The 18,020-nt window shown below is 33.4% G+C and overlaps 3 protein-coding genes and 1 pseudogene across 12 annotated transcripts; 2 read left to right on the top strand and 2 right to left on the bottom strand.

Annotated features, from left to right (window-relative positions):
- The first annotated feature begins 507 nt into the window (after positions 1 to 507).
- On the top strand, positions 508 to 9,795 carry LOC107484461 (N6-mAMP deaminase). Of its 3 annotated transcripts, XM_052258636.1 has the most exons (11): positions 508 to 776; positions 861 to 931; positions 1,186 to 1,220; positions 1,307 to 1,366; positions 1,465 to 1,698; positions 1,777 to 2,192; positions 2,425 to 2,701; positions 2,807 to 3,128; positions 3,407 to 3,516; positions 4,749 to 4,825; positions 9,391 to 9,795. In XM_052258636.1, the coding sequence occupies exons 1-6, from the start codon at positions 700 to 702 to the stop codon at positions 1,882 to 1,884; spliced, it is 585 nt and encodes a 194-aa protein (XP_052114596.1). In that variant the 5' UTR covers positions 508 to 699; the 3' UTR covers positions 1,885 to 2,192; positions 2,425 to 2,701; positions 2,807 to 3,128; positions 3,407 to 3,516; positions 4,749 to 4,825; positions 9,391 to 9,795. The 3 variants fall into 3 exon arrangements, with proteins under 3 accessions (XP_052114596.1, XP_052114594.1, XP_052114598.1); XM_052258634.1 differs by lacking the exon at positions 9,391 to 9,795 and having other exon boundaries at positions 4,749 to 8,272; XM_052258638.1 differs by lacking the exons at positions 3,407 to 3,516; positions 9,391 to 9,795 and having other exon boundaries at positions 4,749 to 8,272.
- Positions 9,654 to 13,070, top strand: LOC107484462 (chaperone protein ClpB3, chloroplastic-like; annotated as a pseudogene).
- Positions 13,071 to 13,260: 190 nt separating this feature from the next.
- On the bottom strand, positions 13,261 to 14,149 carry LOC107484477 (glutamate-1-semialdehyde 2,1-aminomutase, chloroplastic). The gene has a single exon (XM_016105041.3). The coding sequence runs from the start codon at positions 14,112 to 14,114 to the stop codon at positions 13,806 to 13,808; it is 309 nt and encodes a 102-aa protein (XP_015960527.1). The 5' UTR covers positions 14,115 to 14,149; the 3' UTR covers positions 13,261 to 13,805.
- Positions 13,957 to 16,891, bottom strand: LOC110280040 (uncharacterized). Of its 8 annotated transcripts, none has more exons than XM_052258623.1 (7): positions 16,346 to 16,891; positions 16,003 to 16,228; positions 15,600 to 15,645; positions 15,176 to 15,291; positions 14,680 to 14,741; positions 14,217 to 14,309; positions 13,957 to 14,098 (listed from the first exon to the last, which is right to left on the bottom strand). In XM_052258623.1, the coding sequence occupies exons 1-5, from the start codon at positions 16,380 to 16,382 to the stop codon at positions 14,696 to 14,698; spliced, it is 471 nt and encodes a 156-aa protein (XP_052114583.1). In that variant the 5' UTR covers positions 16,383 to 16,891; the 3' UTR covers positions 13,957 to 14,098; positions 14,217 to 14,309; positions 14,680 to 14,695. The 8 variants fall into 8 exon arrangements, with proteins under 8 accessions (XP_052114583.1, XP_052114590.1, XP_052114580.1 ...); XM_052258630.1 differs by having other exon boundaries at positions 16,003 to 16,239; positions 16,346 to 16,889; XM_052258620.1 differs by adding an exon at positions 14,822 to 14,854 and having other exon boundaries at positions 16,003 to 16,887.
- Between the last annotated feature and the right edge of the window lie 1,129 nt (positions 16,892 to 18,020).

The raw sequence follows: 18,020 nt of genomic DNA, 5'->3' as shown, positions 1-18,020 counted from the left end.
GAGTTGCTACCGACACCGATGAGAAAGTGTGTGGCGAAGAGGTTAAGGTGGCGGTTGAGGAGGAGGGTAAGGCGGTGATACTGAGCGGCGAAGTGATCAATGTTAGGATTGGAGTCACTGAGAATGTTGAGATAGAGAAGAGGGAGATGATGGTTGTAGTAGTGGAGAGAATGGTATAGGGAATTTTATTTAATTTTCGAGGATTTAGATAATTTTGTCTACAAAAATTTATTTTTTATGAATACAAATGGTAATTTTTGTTTTCTATAAATAAATATGAAGGTATTTTCAATTTTTGTAGATAAAAATAATAGTTTATTCTTAAAAGAATTATAAATTTAAAATTGATTAAAACTTATTTTTTACCTTATTTTTTAATTTTTTGAACGTACAAATACAAATACCAACACTAAGTATTTCAAAGATAGGAAATAATAGTTGAATATTCAAAATTAACAGCAAATATAACATTGATTGGGATCTTATCACAATGATCGTGGCATGAACCCTAAATCCTCAACATGTTTGAGTGCTGTTTTTTTTTTTAATTTATTTTTTGTCTGATACACGCCCTTGGATGAGTTCAGTGAATGGCCATTGGCCAGTCTCTTCTGAACCAACCAGAGTGTACTCTTACTCTTACCCAACACCCAACGAAGCACTTGCAGTTTCAGTTTCAGTGTTGAGGAAGAAGAAAAGATGGAGTGGTGGATGTCAATGCCAAAGGTGGAACTCCATGCTCACCTCAATGGATCCATCAGAGGCTCCACTCTCCTGTACTCCTTTTCTCCTTTCCTCTCTCTCTTGTTTTGTTTCTTCATCTCATTCTCTTTCCTCTTATCCTTTTTTTTGTTGCACAGAGAACTCGCTAGAGCTTTGTGGGACAAGGGTCTAATAGATTTTTCCCAAGTGGAGCATGTTATCCTTAAAAGTATGCTCCTTTTCCCTTTTTTCCTTTCCTATTTTCTTGTTTTATTTTCAGTGTGCCCCTTCACTGTTGTTCAGCTTCATGTTCATTTTGGGACTGATTTTGACCCTTAACAGCTGTTTGATTGTAAAAATTACGCGCTCTGCTAGTGTTTGTGATATGAGGGACTGTTTGATTGTCACTTTTAGTGTTAGTAATTGTTACTATTATAGTGTTTAAGGCTTATAATGGTGGTGGTTATGGTTTTGTAAATACAGATGATCACATGACTGTTACAAGAATTGCGAATGAAGTATGGTTGCTTACTATCTAAATTTCTGTGTTTCTAAATCCGATGCCTTCAGCCTTTGCATTTATAGAAGCAATTTCTGAATGCAGGTTGTTGAAGATTTCGCATCAGAAAAGGTTGTCTATCTCGAATTGAGAACCACCCCAAAGGTAACTAGAAGAGCTTGGTACTTGATGCGGACTCTTTTTTTTCTTTTTGGTTTTTTCTATTGATTCGACAGTGAATTTTTCGGCTTAATTCCTTACAGAAAAACGATTCCCAAGGAATGAGCAAACGTTCTTATGTTGAAGCTGTATTGGAAGGGATAAGATCTGTCAGCTCGGTTGATGTGGCTTTAATTCCTTATACTGAGGATCCTAGAAATCTTTTAGAATCTCCAGCTACAAATGATAAATGTGATGGAAATAGTAGGAAGAAAATCTTTGTTAGGCTTCTCTTGAGTGCTGATCGTAGGGAGACAACAGAAGCAACTATGGAAACTGTAAGATGAGTAATTTCAGCATCCTTAAGTTTGATGCTTGCTACTTAATACTTTCAACACTCCATTTCTGTGTTGCAGGTCAAACTGGCACTGGAAATGAGGCATTTGGGGGTGGTTGGAATTGACCTATCTGGGAATCCAAAGGTTGGCAAATGGTATGTCAATCTATCAAGGACTCTAGCATAGTAATTCGTAATGATGCTTTAGATCAAAGTCTCCCGTTATCTTTTTTTGGAAAAGATACTTGCCAGCATTGAAATTCGCCAGAGAACAAGGTCTTTTTGTAACCCTTCATTGTGGAGAGGTGCGCCAATCTTTTATTGTACCTGTTACCTGTGGTGATTACCTGACTGGTCTGTTTTGCTTGTTTCGTGCTTTTAGGTTCCTAATTCAAAGGAGATACAAGACATGCTCGATTTTGTTCCCCATAATCGGACATGCTTGTTTCTTTGAGGAGGAACACTGGAGAAAGTTGAAGTCTACTAACATTTCCGGTTAGACTTTGCAAGTTCACTAGTCACATTTGTGATAAAATAAGAAAGTGAAAAGTGTTATGATAATCAATCAATTAAAAATATAGTGCATGGCAATATGGCATATTCATCTAATCCATCACATTTGAACATTTGATAGTTTCTAAATTCGAACCATTTTTGCATAATATTGTCAATACTTATATAAAGAGCTGGGCTACATATAATTTATTGCTTCCTTTACATTTTTCAGGTTGAAATTTATTTGCTTGCTCACGTCCATTGCTGCAACACAGGCAAGCAGCTTTGAATAGCGTGAAAGGCTCACTTGGAGATTAACTAGCATTTAGATCCGTCGTGATTCCCCCTCCATTCTATGAAATTTAATGAATTAATAACAAAAGACTGAAAATATTGGCAAAACATAGGCCAAATATCTATTAATATATAATAAGAATATAGTTGTGGTATTTGCTCGACAAGTGGAGTGTTCTGTGTTTGCCACGTGGAGCTGTGTATGATTGACAAGTGTATGTTACTATGTTTTTAATGTTGGGCACTTTGCTGTTCTCAATCCAAAGAAGTAACTGGGCGGGATTTGATTCAAATTCAAATTGAAAATGATTTTGTTTCAGGACTTTCAAGAAGAGAATATGAGAGAGAGAGTTGCCAGTTCTGATAGGGGGAGTAGTTGGCACCAGACTTCCTCTTTCAATGTCGCAGAGAAGAGAAGAAGAAAAGGTCGGTAAAGAAATAAAGCACGACGGAAGAAGTGGTGGGTGGCGATGACAACGACGGTCACAGAGAAGGATGCTAGATCGACAGAGAAAAGAAGAGGAATGAGGCGGCGACGGCGGTGATGGAGGTTACCGACGCTGTTGGATCCATAGAACTGCATCTACCGCAGAACGCCGTCGCAGCCGTTCCTTTGCCAGTGGATGCTGCGAATGAAGGATGGTTAGTTCTCTCTTTATTTTGTTGTTTGATTTCGTTATAACCAGAGAAGAATCCTTTATAATCCATTCTTCGGTGAACGACAGCTTCAAGTTCTAAAATTTTGGTTAATCTGCAATAAAATATATATTTTTTTGCTTTCAAATGATTGCATGTACATTTTGGTTAATCTATAATAATCCGTTACCTTTTTGTTGTTGGATAGCTAACCGTGTTTGTCTTCTATTAACTATATTGCTGATTTTTTTATCTGATTTCGTATCTTATGTCATTTCTTAAAGAACATCTGAGGTGGTGATTGACCTGCAATTGCAAGTAAAATTTTTAGTCTCTATAATTCTTTGTTGTGGTCTCTGATGGAGTCTTTGATTATGCCAACAATGTCCTCCAGGTAATACTATCCTTTAAAATTTCCTTTTGTTGCCATTTGCATTTATGTTGATATTAGAGGAATGAAAAGATTGCTGCCTAGGATGGTGGATATTGATTCTATATAATGAAATTGACATTAAATTTCTACATTTTATGCCTCATTTGACATGATTGATAACATTTTTATCCAATTCAATAATATATTTAATGTTATATAGACCTTTTCAATTTTACCGGTACTTCCATCCTCATCATCATAGAGTTCATGAGGAAGTTCAATAATATTTATTTGGGTTTGATGCCTGTACTCAACAACCCTTAATCTATAACATATAGAGAAAAAAGAATAAACATTTGTGTGTTATATCCATTTCATTTTAATTAATTGGATCCAACACTAAAATATATTTATGTGTTCTGAATTTGCACCCACCATCTCATTGTTAGGGATTCTTTCATTTGGTATATCAATCCTCTCATACTAACAAATCACATATGCCAATATAAATTTTCTCGAAAGATGTTTCGAGTTCTTAATTTATCAGCTAGAATTGATTTCAGTAAAAAAGATCTGCTTTTGGAAATTCTATAAGAGATAATTTTGAAGCAATGAAGATCATCAAGTAATGCAAAATAAATTCTTTGTTCTTTTTGTTTGGGTATATACTAATGCAAATTACAATGTTAAAGTATTTGATTATCATATCTTGAAGGTTTATGGGATTTTTGTAAAAATTTTAATGAATATGGAGCATTTTGTTTTTTATCTGAAACTTAATCATGTGATACTTTGATGAGATGGTTTAAAACAAACCAAACCATGGAGCAGTTTCTTGGACTATTAGGAGTCCAACAGCAATAGCAGAAAGTTGGAGATGCTACTGCTCTTGAAGTTAGAGTTGCTTCTCTTGAAAATGTTACCCCTCTTGAAGTTGGGTGTTTTTTCTATAATTTAAAGAAATTTAGTAAAAGCTATTTATAACAACAATGGTTTTTCTTAGAGGCTATAGTTTTTTTCTTTCCTAAACATAAAATGTTGTTCAAAGGTGTATGCATATCTTAAGTTCAGGAGTTGTTTCATAAAATGCTGGAGTAAAACAGCATCACACTTAAAATAAGCAGTCATTGTTGTCTGTTGACATCTTATGTAATTTAGTAGCTTTGACTTTTATAGATTTTTTTTGTTACTACAAATTTTGATTTGCTTTTGGTTTTGCTAAGTAATTTGAAAACTTGATTTCTTTTTTTAAGGAACAACTTCTCCGACAAAGCTCAAGGTGTGAAATCTGCTGCAACGTGCTCCGGCTGAAGTTGCACCTGCCAAAGCGGTATGAATGATTCATCTGCCTTAATCGCTATTTTTTTTACCTTTTTTTTTTTGTTTAAATTGGATCGTTTTTTTCTCTTCTTTAATTTGTTCAGTTTAATTCTTGGATGGCACTCTTTAAAATTTAACTAAGTTTATATGTATTTAAATAATTTTGATCTTCCTTTTCCTTCCATAACTAACTTCTGTATATTTGTTTCTGAGTTTTCTTTAAAAATGAGTTTCATACCATATATAAATATTGAAAACTCAAGGGCACATAGATAATGCAAACGGTTAAAGTCATGTATTACATGCAGTATTTTGTGAATATGCAGCAATAATACTAATAATAGTTGGTAAATTATCTGCTTTAATTTTCTTTTTCTTCTGCTATACATGCATGATGAATGTAGTTTTCCATTTTTTATTTTGTACTGTGATTTCTATTAACTCAGTATACACCACTGTTGCAGTTTTATGTTATGGTTTGTTGGCAGTTTTTTAATCATTGAACCATGCTCTTGACTATTTTCTATAAGTCTGTAACTATAACAACTTGAAAATTATATAGATTTTCTTTCCCCTATTTTGTAAAATAAAAAATTTTATAGTTAACTAATTTAAAAATAGGCCACTACATGTAAAACAAACATTTTTTTACTTCTTTAGTTAACTAATTGATTATTAGCATTTTATTAGAGAAGAGATCATGAACTTGAATTCTACAGTGATTCCATTAGCCTGTGTACTAAAGAGTTTAATCGTATCTTTTTTATGTGCCCTTAATGTTATGAAATTGGATGTAGATCCTCGATTGCGGTTTAATAGAAGAAGGCAGAGATAATAGGAGATGTATTCATCCTAATTTTGTATTATTGCTGAAAGTTTTCAATTGCTCTCTCTTGCCTTTTGTGTTGTTCTTCGCTCCCCCTCTGATTTGAACTTCTGTGTTTTCAATTTTAAAGATTTTATTATCAGCTTAGATGATATTGCTTGAGTTGTTCACCGTTCAATTTGTCCCATTGATCTTTGGAGGTGATGTAGTTATTGTGCTACTAATAATTGAAATTTTAATTATTATAATCGACAGAGTATGGAAATGACTATGAGATTAGCAAATATATAATTATTTGTTGCACATTAAAGATACAAGAACTTCTTAATCTAAGGTTTAGTCACTGATTATTATTCAACTTTGTTGGCCAATTATAAATAATTTTACTTCATTAAAACTGTCATTGCAGTGTTGTTTAGCGAGCACAAAAACCAAGTTCATGGTATATAATTATATCACTGGCTTTGTTGCATGTTTGGTTCTTCTTCTTAAACTATGTTTTGTTAGTATTATTGTTATTGTTCGTGTTGAAGCTTGATATGATTTGTTTTATGTTCCTGGTGGGTTAAGTAGGAGATCACAAAGAGACATATTATATTTGTCATGTAGTTAGATGCAAATTATAGCCTTTTTTACAAAGGATTTATGTATAATGTTAGTGTTTATCAGTATAAAAAGAAAGTCTTCACATGTTGGGAGAATGTAGAGAAATGGAGAAAGAATTTATCAGTTTAATTACTCATGTTGAAAATAAAGCAATTTTTTTTTTTAATTGAAATGATTGGGTGTGTTCTTAGTCCAATATAAATTATCTATCACCAACAACCATAGTTTCACCAATTTTGTTCATAGATTCTAATTTTTAGTATTCTTAAATCTTTGAACTAAATTTGAAATTAAGATATTTCAAGGAATTACAATATGAGGGAACCAAAAGCATGAGAGAAATGAGTATTATTAATTTACATGTGATGACTGAAGATAAAGTATGATCATCTATCTATATGTATCTTTTTTTCTTTTTATTATCAATTACTATCTTTAAAGATCAAGAAAAATGAAGGATATTTGATTGAAAAGTGCTTCATTTCGAATTTCACTATTTAAATGCCCTCATGCCAACTTAACATTCCTTATTATATATGGTTTATAATGATTTGAATTAGTCCATGATCTAACTATTTACCTTTTTTTGTGATGTGATGTAATTGTCTTTCCTTAAATACTTATATTGGGATTCGCTAAAAATGGTGATGAAAGAAATTAAAGAAATGGCTGCTAAACTTTAATTTTAGTGTGACTATTGAATTTTGATTTTTTAGATACGAAGTGCCATGTTTAGAGGCTTATATATGATGCCGCCTTTAGGTTCTGATTGCTTTTGCTTGACCCTGTTGACTTAGAAATGATACTTGAAGCCCATCAAATATAATAGTTAAATTCAACACTGTCCTTTAACTATACCATATATCTTTTCGTTCTATCTTTGTTTTAGTAGTTTGAAAATGTTTCTTTTAAATCTTACTGTTTTTTATGAGATTATCAACCAATGCTCTGAAGGTAAGTGACAATGATGTGACAATGACCTTGGAATTTGATAATATGGCTGATTGATTCATGACTCATTTTATACAGGGACAAAATTTAGAACATATTTGTTTGAATTTCAAAAAGTGATATTGGATAGTTTTTAACTCAAGTTATTATGTATTTATGTTCACTTTTAAGCTGCACGATTTACAATGTGAATATCAGAAGTAAATTCCTCTCTTACTGAGGAGGCAATACAGGAACTCACGAGCAAGATAACTAATCTAGGAATTAAACAAGAAGATTTGAAGTTGAAAGTAAAGTGCAGTATAAAATAATAGAAAATGATGTTTTTCAAGCAAATTATTCGTTCTAGGAGATGGATTATGCAAACATGAATGTTATTGTTGGAAACAAGAGAACTTAAGTGATAAATTGGGGATTATGCAAAAATCTAAACGTGGTCAAGTTAGTATTACACAAAATATTTTAACATTTAGAAATATTTTGCTTTTACTATATGGTTCTTTTTTTTATAGTACTTGCTTGAGCTTGTGAGAAATGTAATATCACCATTTTAGCATAAATTCAGTATTTTAGTTGATGAAAATTTCAAAAAATAATTAGCATTGCAAAAAGCTGTGAAAGGAGTTGCAATAACTTTTAAGTTTATTGCATACTAAATTTAATTTAGAAATGGAGTTGAAGCAACTAAATAAAACATTTTGATATGATTAGTTTAGTATAGCTTAAACATAATTTAATATTTCTAATGCATACGTATTTATTTTTTTGTGTAGTCATGCCATAGTAAAAAATTGTTATAGAGAAATTCTCACAAAAGTTGTGTGCTGTGCATGTGGGAACATAATAACTTTTAAATTTATCGCACACTAAATTTAATTTAGAAATGGAGTTGAAGCAACTAAATAAAATATTTTAATATGATTTAGTATAGCTTAAACATAATTCAATATTTTTAAAGTATATGTATTTAGTATTTTGTGTAGTCATGCCATAGTAAAAAGTTGTCATAGAGAAATTGTCACAAAAGTTGTGTGCATGTGAAAACAAAATAACAACTTTATTAGCATATATATATATATATAAATTTGTAGGTCTATATGGGATGAAGAAACAAATTTTACAATAGAAAAAAAAAAGGTTTGGTTTAAAACATAAATTGATAAACATAATTTTTCTGCGTTTTATCTGATTCAAAGTGTGGTTAGAATTAAAAAAATAACTATTACATCAGTATGGTAATTATAAGATAAAGAAAAAAAATTAATACATGCATAAACTTTCATATCCATATATTATGTATTTAATTTTGTCATGGGGTTAGTTATTTCTTTGAAAAGGGAGAATTTTTTTTGTGTCTATTTAAGAAGATGTGGTTACTTTTGAGAACAAAGATGGTTGAAGAAGTAAATATTTTTTTATTCTTTTTGTTAAAAATTAAATGCAGAATGCAACAGTATATTCCTTAACTTTCAAACTGATATTGAATATGTATATAAAAATTTATTTATGTTTTTGATATGAAAGAAAATGATCCAGAACATATAAATAAGATAACATAGTTGATATATATACATTAGATCATAAATATATTGGTTTAATTACTCTATTGGTATCTATAGTTTTGTAAAATTTTCAAATAGGTATTTATATATTTTTTTTCTTTTAATTTGATTCCTGCACTAATTTTTTTTCAATTAGATCTTTCTTGATAGTAATTGGTTTAATTGTCTAGGGATCTAACTAAAAAAAATTAGTGCAGGAATCAAAATAAAAAAAAAGTATAAGGTTCTAATTAAAAAAAATTTGGTGCAAGGACTTAATTAAAAAGAAAAAAAATATAAGGACATAATTACTCTTGATAGTAATTGGTTTAATTGTCTAGGGATCTAACTAAAAAAAATTGGTGTTTGCTATGGTACGATAATAAATTAATACGTACTGATACATTTAAAATATAGACAAATAACAATAAGATATGTGGAATTTATTTTCCACATCAGCATTTAATTTTTTTTTTTAAAATATATAGTATATCACCACTTTTACTAAAACACCCTTTTAATTAAATAAAAATTAAAAACATTTATTTATTTAATTTTATAAAAAGACATAAACATCCTTTCTTTATTTGATTAGACAAAAATACCATTTAAATACCTCTATTCTAACAGCTCTTCTGCAAATCAAAAAAGGAAATTGAAACAGAAACCCTAACTTCTCCACCACCGCCGCAAGGACTGCCGCCGTCCGTCGCTCTCAGGCACTATCATCGTCGTCTGGTCGTCCGTGCTTCTTCCTCCTTCAAGAATCGCAGCTTCTTCTTCCTCGACCTCGGCGCGTCAGTTCCTGGTATTCATCTGCTCCATAGCGCTTCTGCCGCCGTCCGTCGGGTGCTCAGTCACCATCGTCTTCGTCTGGTCGTCGCAGATTCTTCCAACCCACCACTGTCTTCTGAGTTGTGTTCGTCGCCTGGCCTCTGTCTCCGTCACGATTCTGCCCCCCTCTTCTCAGACTGCTCAGAAGAAAAATCCATCTCCATTCCAGTTTCCTTCCTTCGAGTTCAGAGAGCAGAAGCTCAACCAAGAAAAAAATCTTAGACTTCGACGGTCAGTTCACTGCTAACTTCTTCTGCGTTTTTTATTTATTCCATTTTCAATGATTATTTGATTACTGAATATTTGAATGTTTTGTGTTTTAATTTTCTATTGAATGATTATTTGATTACTAATGAGCTCTAGTTCTGCTGTGTTGCTATTTTTGTGTGTTGTGATATTTTTTTGAATGATCTTCTGCTGTGATGCTGTTTTGTGTGTTGCTGTTTTGCTTTTTTATGTGTTCTTTATTTTTGATTGACATGTGATATCACCACTGTAACTTAACTACTTGCTCTGTTGATGTGCTTTTGATTTCTGAATGTCATGCCACTTGTTATGTTGCTGCTGCTGTTTTAGTGTTTTTTAACTTCTGAATCTGCTGTTTTTGAATTTTTGTTGATAGATTTATTGATTTTAGGATTTAGGGTGATTATATGTTGCTGTATTCTAATTTTAGTTGCTGATTGTTGTTGATTTCTGGCTCTGTTTAGTATGTTGTGCTGATTGTTCTTGATTGTTGGCTCCGTGAGTGTTGTTCTGTTTTTGGTCTGTATTTGATCTTGTTCAAATTTCATGATTTTGTTACTGTCTCCTGAAAGTTGGGTTTCTTTTTCTAATATGCTTAACATCAGAAAGATTTGGAAAAATTTATTACTCTTTGTTAAGTATGTGCTGAAACTTTGTTAAAATTTGCCTGAAAATTTTGTTATAAGATAGATAGATGGATAGATAGATAGATAGATAGCTTTTGATATGAATATCCAGTGGTTCCTCTGCAGCTATTGATCTGGTTGATGAAGCCGCTGCCAAACTGAAAATGGAAATTACTTCTAAACCTACTGCACTTGATGAGATCAACCGGTCAGTCTTGAAACTAGAGATGGAGCGACTGTCTCTAACAAATGATACAGATAAGGCCTCAAGAGACAGGCTAAATCGTCTTGAGACAAAGCTCTCTCTTTTGAAAGAGAAACAGGCTGAGCTCACTGAACAGTGGGAGCATGAAAAGTCAGTAATGACTTGAATTCAATCAATCAAAGAAGAGGTGTGTTATTGTTATTCAAGTGTTCACTCTCTTGTTTGAAATAGATTGATGAAATGTATGTGAAATTTGTTTTGTACTCGTGTTTATATCAACTTAAATAACATGTGCTAGTAAACAGGTGGAGTTGGTGATTATAATTGAATATAAATTTAATCACGTAAAAGATTATTGTAAATTGAACATCAATAGCAGATACTCATCGCTGGTTAATCTACATATGCAGATAGACAGGGTGAATCTTGAGATCCAACAGGCTGAGAGGGAGTATGATCTTAACCGTGCTGCTGAATTAAAGTATGGCAGTCTGAACTCCTTGCAACGGCAACTGGAAACTGCAGAGAAGGAGTTGGATGAATACATTAGCTCCGGCCAGTCTATGCTGAGGGAGGAAGTTACAGGAAATGGTATTGCTGAAATTGTAAGCAAGTGGACAGGTATACCTGTATCAAAACTACAACATTCAGAGAGGGAGAAGTTGTTGTATTTGGACGATGTGCTCCATAAGCGTGTGGTCGGTCAAGACCCTGCTGTTAGGGCAGTAGCTGAGGCAATCCAATGGTCAAGAGCAGGTCTTTCAGATCCTCATCGTCCAATTGCTAGTTTCATGTTTATGGGACCAACGGGTGTGGGAAAGACAGAACTGGCTAAGGCACTTGCTTCCTACTTGTTCAACACAGAAGAAGCACTTGTAAGAATCGATATGAGTGAGTACATGGAAAAGCATGCAGCTTCAAGATTGATTGGAGCTCCACCTGGATATGTTGGGTATGAAGAGGGAGGTCAACTTACTGAGACGGTTTGCCGCAGACCTTATGCTGTTATTCTGTTTAACGAGATCAAGAAGGCACATGCAGATGTTTCCAATGTATTCCTTCAAATCTTGGATGATGGAAGAGTGACCGACTCGCAAGGCCGCACAGTGAGTTTTACTAACACAGTTATCATTATGACCTCGAATGTTGGATCCCAATACATAATCAACACTGATGATGAGACCGAGTTGAAAGAATCCACTTATGAAACCATAAAGCAGTGCGTACTGGACGCAGCAAGAGCTGTTTTCCGCCCAGAGTTCATGAACAGAGTTGATGAGTATATTGTTTTCCAGCCTCTAGATCGTGAACAAATTAGTAGCATTGTGAGGTTACAGGTAATTTAACTACCAAGTACATTTTCAGCTACACTTGAAAATTTCTCTTATGTCCAAACTAATTGATGATTCTCATCAGGATAAGTGTGCTTGATCAGTCTATGATTGATGCTAACTACATTCTTGACCTGTTAAAATTCGAAGTTTCATCTTACAGTCGATGGTCTAACACACTCCTCCTCTTGTCAATTACAGTTGGAGCGCGTGCAGAAGAGAATTTCGGACAAGAAGATGAAAATCAAGGTGACAGATGCTGCTATTGAACTTCTTGGAAGTCTAGGGTATGATCCAAACTATGGTGCAAGGCCAGTAAAGCGAGTGATTCAGCAGAATGTAGAGAATGAACTTGCCAAGGGTATTCTTAGAGGAGAATTCAAGGATGAAGACACAATCTTAATAGACACAGAAGTCACAGCGTTTTCCAACGGCCAACTTCCCCAACAAAAGCTTACTTTTAGAAAGACTGAACCTGATTCAGCAGAACCTTCCACTCAAGACAGCTTGGAACCTTTTCCACAGACATCTTAAAAGGCATTATAGTTCCTTATCGTATCACATGCCAAGTATCACATAATTTTGAGTGTACATTGGTTTTGTTAAACCGATTGAATAATGATCCTGGTGAGAAATCTGCTGTACTTGAGGATTTGCAAGGCAATGCCAAGTCATCCCTTGAAGAAGCTTTAACTCACACCTTTAATGGCTGATATGGCTAGAACAATTTTGAGAGATTCTGACAAACACAAAAAAAAAGTGTGTTGCATGTCAGTGGTTTTTCTTTTTCTTTTTCCCCAACCTTGTTTTTGTTTTAGTCTATTCTTTACAGTTCATTTTTGGTGCTTGACCCTGGTGCCATTTAATTCTCTGGGGCCAGTCCCTTGTACTTTAAGGTAACAAATAATGGAAAAAAATTTCCTTCTTTGTTTGCTACCATTTTTGTTGTATGGAATACAATTTTTTTTCTCCTTCTCTGTGGCAAGAAGAAGGTGTCCCCATTTATGTGTGGGATTGATTTTAATTGAATGTTGTTATGACCTTTGGTTGTAAGTTTCAAGCTTGTTCACATCAATACAACAATAAAGTTACAAGCCATGATTTTTAAATTAGTTACATGCTCATTGTAATGTTCATTGAGAAGATTGTGCATTAAAATATGCAACTAAACAAACAAATTTAAGGGAAAATATTTCATGGAATAACTTCATATGAAAAACCATTATATGTAAATCAAATTCAGCTAGCTAACTTAAGAGTTCAAACTTGTTATGCATAATAGTAATAATAAATTAATAATATACAAAATTATTGCTAAAGTAGAAATGGTAGAGCCTCTTAGTGTCATCATCCTTTACCATGTCTTCCCTCCTTTTGATTGAAGAAGTCCATGCATGCGACCTGGATATATAATAATCTTACATAATACAGTTCCACATCTCCATGCATACACCATTAAAATAGTTGGTTGACATCTCTAATAATATATATTTTGGTTGTAGTTTTTGTTACAAAGAGAAGTTACAAAATATAACATAAATAACCAATCACAGAGTAACACATCAGCAACTACAAAAAAAAAAAAATTGTTTTTGCCATTTTTATGCGAGTCTCCCCCTCCTGAAAAACAGCAACAAATGCTTGAATGGAGATTGTATGAAGAGGAAAGACCATGAACTCAAATAGTTACAGACTTAAAATTCACTCGGCTTTACAGCTACTAATAATAATAATAATACACTGAGTGGATACAAGATCCAAAATGATACAGGTTAAATAAATGCAGCAATAAGATAAAAATCATCTAAAACTCTAAGTTAACATTCAGATCTCCATGAAAACCTTCTCTGCAGCTGCTATTGTCTTTTCTATGTCATCAGGGCTATGCGCCAAGCTGGTGAACCCAGCCTCAAACTGTGAAGGAGCCAAATAGACAACTTCTGCTAACATTCCCCAATAGAACTTTGCAAACTTGGCCGTATCACTCTTCTTGGCATCTGCAAAATTGTAAACAGGTCCTTCTGTGAAGAAAAACCCGAACATCCCACTTATATGCCCACCACATATAGCATGGCCTGCCTTCTTCCCGGCTTCAACGATGCCGCGAACAAGCTCACCTGTAATTTTATCCATCCATAAAGTTGATGGACAAAAAAAAAGGGATCACATGTCAGCATTCTGCTGGATTGTTAACAAGAGAAGGATTATTTTTATTGATTAAAAGCTTTTATCAACCTTAAGATTTTCAAGATGAAGTTCCTCGTCAATTGCTTCATGATCAGCAGCATCACCAACAACAGAGTTCTAAACCATCACAGACGGAACCCCCTAGGTACAAAGTTTACAGTAACACAGTACGACAACTGTAATCAATAAGAATTACAATAGGACAAAGTACTCCCTTTATAATAAAAATATTATGTAAAATCAATAAAATATTATGCCATAGGGAAACAATTTTCTTCTGCCTTGCTTTAACATAAGATACAGGGAAACAACCAATGAGAAAATGAGCATGTAGGAATATACCCAACATCTTCTCTTGTTCAGTCGAGGTAAAAGAATGCAGTTTGCAAATTTTTCATTTTGTTAAACATAAGAATAGGAGAACAGCAGAAAACTGCACATATAACTAGCTTGCAAAACATAAAATAAACATTTAAAAAAAAAGGAGTTACTATTGATACAACCAACTAACCTCTTCAGCTAACACTTCATTGTTTTTGATTGCATTGAGCCAAAAAGCAGGTACTCCTTTTTCTACAAAACCAAATCAAAATGTTATCAGTGAATGAATTGAAATGCTATTTAAAGAAAAGGTGTGATCTTGTAATTAGTACCTTCATCCTCTTCAGAACCTGCAGTTTTCTCCTCTGTTATTAATTTTGAATTGATTATAATTGATGTTAATAATTTATAAGGCATATAAAATCCAACAAAGTAGCTTGTTCGTTTTTTCTTCCCTTTCTTTTTTATTGAAACCATCAAACTAGATATTAACAACTCCATATGACTGCAGTTAGAAAATGTAGAAAGGAGAAAAAATTTACAAGACGAGCCAAAATAGTGAAAACTATAATTTCAGACAAAAGCATCAAATAAACACATCACATCTATCATGGTTCTAGATAATTAATATTTAATATAAAAAGTTACAGTACTTGCATGAACCAAACACTAAGAAGTGTACTCACAGTAGCTGTCCACCACTCTTGCAAATTAGACATGTGTGCTTTGTGACTTCTTTTGGTGAATTTACAGGATATTCCTTTTGCAACACACTTGCATCAGTATCAACTCCATCCTGAAGCTAATGCCAAACGTAATGTGAGTAAGGAGCCAAGCACTATGACACAAATGAATACAAATAATACAGACATCAATGATTTCACATGATTATCGTTTTAAACTGTTTTGCCACTTGTGATTTACAAATTATGAGCTATTTTAACAAGGTGCCAATTGCCATGCCAGAACATGGATAATTAACAGTCATCAGTTCAGCATGCTTTCACAAATAGATCTAAATTATGAGCTTGAAATAGTCTGCAAAGTCTTTCTAACAAACGTTAAGCAAAGATGAAAAAGAATAATGAGGAAAAACTAAATCCAACCAACCTCAGTTGTAGAAGGGTTAGATGAGACCACAGGATCACAATCCAACCTGCAATGAAAAGAATCAATTATTAACGCCTTAAACCCACAAACAACTATGAAATAATGTGCTTATAATATAATCCAACAAGAACAATTTAGCCCTCACATGTTTACTTATTTTCCAGAATCACATGCTAATTTGACAAGAGAACCCAACACCATCAGAAACCAGAAAGAAGGGTGAGAGATGTTTGTATTGAAATTTCTCATTTCGTCATGCATTTAACTAAAAATATTGCTTGGCACGGCAAAAGAAATAGATCACATCTAAGGATCAGAATGAATATAACACCAATTTCATTCTAATTCAGAATCACTGCTACATAACTAAACTAATTCATAGATTCAAATATCATTTAAGTACCTTCTCCGTTTGGAACATGACCCACCAGTCCCTACAATATTGTCACGCAACCTTGAAGGGATGAGGTTGGAATCATCATCCTCAGCCAATGTGGTAGAAAGATCTGAACCCGTGTCCAACATGATTCCATTTCTCTTAGAATGAGTCGATTTTTCTCCATCATGCCCGACATTGTTCCTAACTAAATCTTCATCCAGTAATGGATTCCTTGACTCTGGCATTTGTGCTGTCTCGTTTCTAAAGATATCAGGTTGAACCCTTTGAGGCACCTCAACCTTACCATTTTTTGGGAGAAGGGAATCTGGGAAAGGGAGAACAGGGAAGTGATGATGCATGGACTTACCAAGGGCGACTGGGTGACGAAGAGGACCCGACCCCATAAGGGGACGAGCGACGAAGCAAGTGACGACCCTACGACGGTCCACGATCCACGGCGACTCGCGACGGTCCACAATCCGACAAGTGCTTCTGTCGCCGGCGAGGAGGAGCCCAGGGAAGGCCGCGAGACGTTGAAACGCCGGCGATGATAGGAGAGGATCAACGAGACGCCGGTGAGTGTGACTGTGTGAACAAGTAGAGACTCTAGTGAGACCGAGAGAGACTCTAGTGGCAGTGAGAGAGAAGAGAGGGTTTGAATATCAGAATTGGGAATGAGAGAGACATTCGTTGGGAGTGTGCTGGTGAAAAATCCAGGAAGATGAAGACATGAAGTTTTGTTCCTTTATTTTTTTCTCAATTTTTCAGATGATTTTTTTTGGGTATGAACAATTAGAGATGAGGTTTGCGTGAGAATCCAGCAAACAAAGAACAAAGTGATTTTGTTTAGTACTTTTTAAATTTATTTAATTTTTTTGGGATGAATAATTGATTAGGATTTATAAAGAGATAAATGATTTTGTTAAATATATTTTTGTTTTTGTTTTTTAGATTATTTAAATTTTAAAATTATAAAATTAAATAATTTAATTAATCTAAAAGAGTAATTTTTGTCTAATATATACAAAAAAGGATATTTAAGTCTTTTTCTAAATTTAATAAATAAATATTTTTAATTTTTATTTAATTAAAATGGTGTTTTAGTAAAAGTGGTGATATACTATATAATTAGAAAAAAAAAATTAAATGCTGACGTAAAAAATAAATTCCACATGTCTTATTGTTATTTGTCCATATCTTAAACGTATCGGTACGTATTAATTTATAAACGTACCGTAGCAAACACTTATTTAATAAACTCAATAGAATGTAATAATTATGTATTTTGTCACGCATTCATATACATGATCATGGTGAACTTTTTAGATAGCTATATGGTTGAGATTATTTAATATTTAATAGACTATACACAATGCATTATTGCAGTTGCTCCAATTTGCTATGCTCACTTAGTAGCTACCCAAATGGCATAATTTATCAAGTTTGAAAAACTGTCTGAAACATCTTCCAGCCATGGTGGAACTACAATCTCTAGTGCAGTTCATGTTCCTCAGTTACCCCTTCTTCACCAAGATGTTGCCAATTCAATGTTCTTCTGTTAAAATATTATATATATTCCACGGATTTATTTGAATTCTAGCTACCAACCGTAGTTTACTTTAATTAAGTACACCAAGTTAGGTCAAATCTTCATACTTTTTTGATGAAGAAGGGGTAACCGAGGAACATGAACTGCACTAGAAATTGTAGTTCCACCATGGCTGGAAGACAGTTTTTTAAACTTGATAAATTGTGCCATTTGGGCAGCTACTAAGTGAGCATAGCAAATTGTAGCAACTGCAATGATGCATTGTGTATAGTCTATTAAATATTAAATAATCTCAACCATATAGCTATCTAAAAAGTTCACCATGATCATGTATGTGACAAAATACATAATTATTACATTCTATTGAGTTTATTAAATATCATATTAGCTACAATTTTCCTTTTTTGGGTGGCATTTATAGAATATAAGTTATATCTATTGATATGACAATTGTGCTCCTGTGCTATCTGTTGAAAGTTCAAAAAAAGAAATG

Source organism: Arachis duranensis, chromosome 1, assembly GCF_000817695.3.
Source record: "Arachis duranensis cultivar V14167 chromosome 1, aradu.V14167.gnm2.J7QH, whole genome shotgun sequence".
Classification (NCBI taxonomy): Eukaryota; Viridiplantae; Streptophyta; class Magnoliopsida; order Fabales; family Fabaceae; genus Arachis; species Arachis duranensis.
The sequence above is the reverse complement of the archived record's forward strand: the minus strand, read 5'-3'. Positions and strand labels throughout refer to the sequence as shown.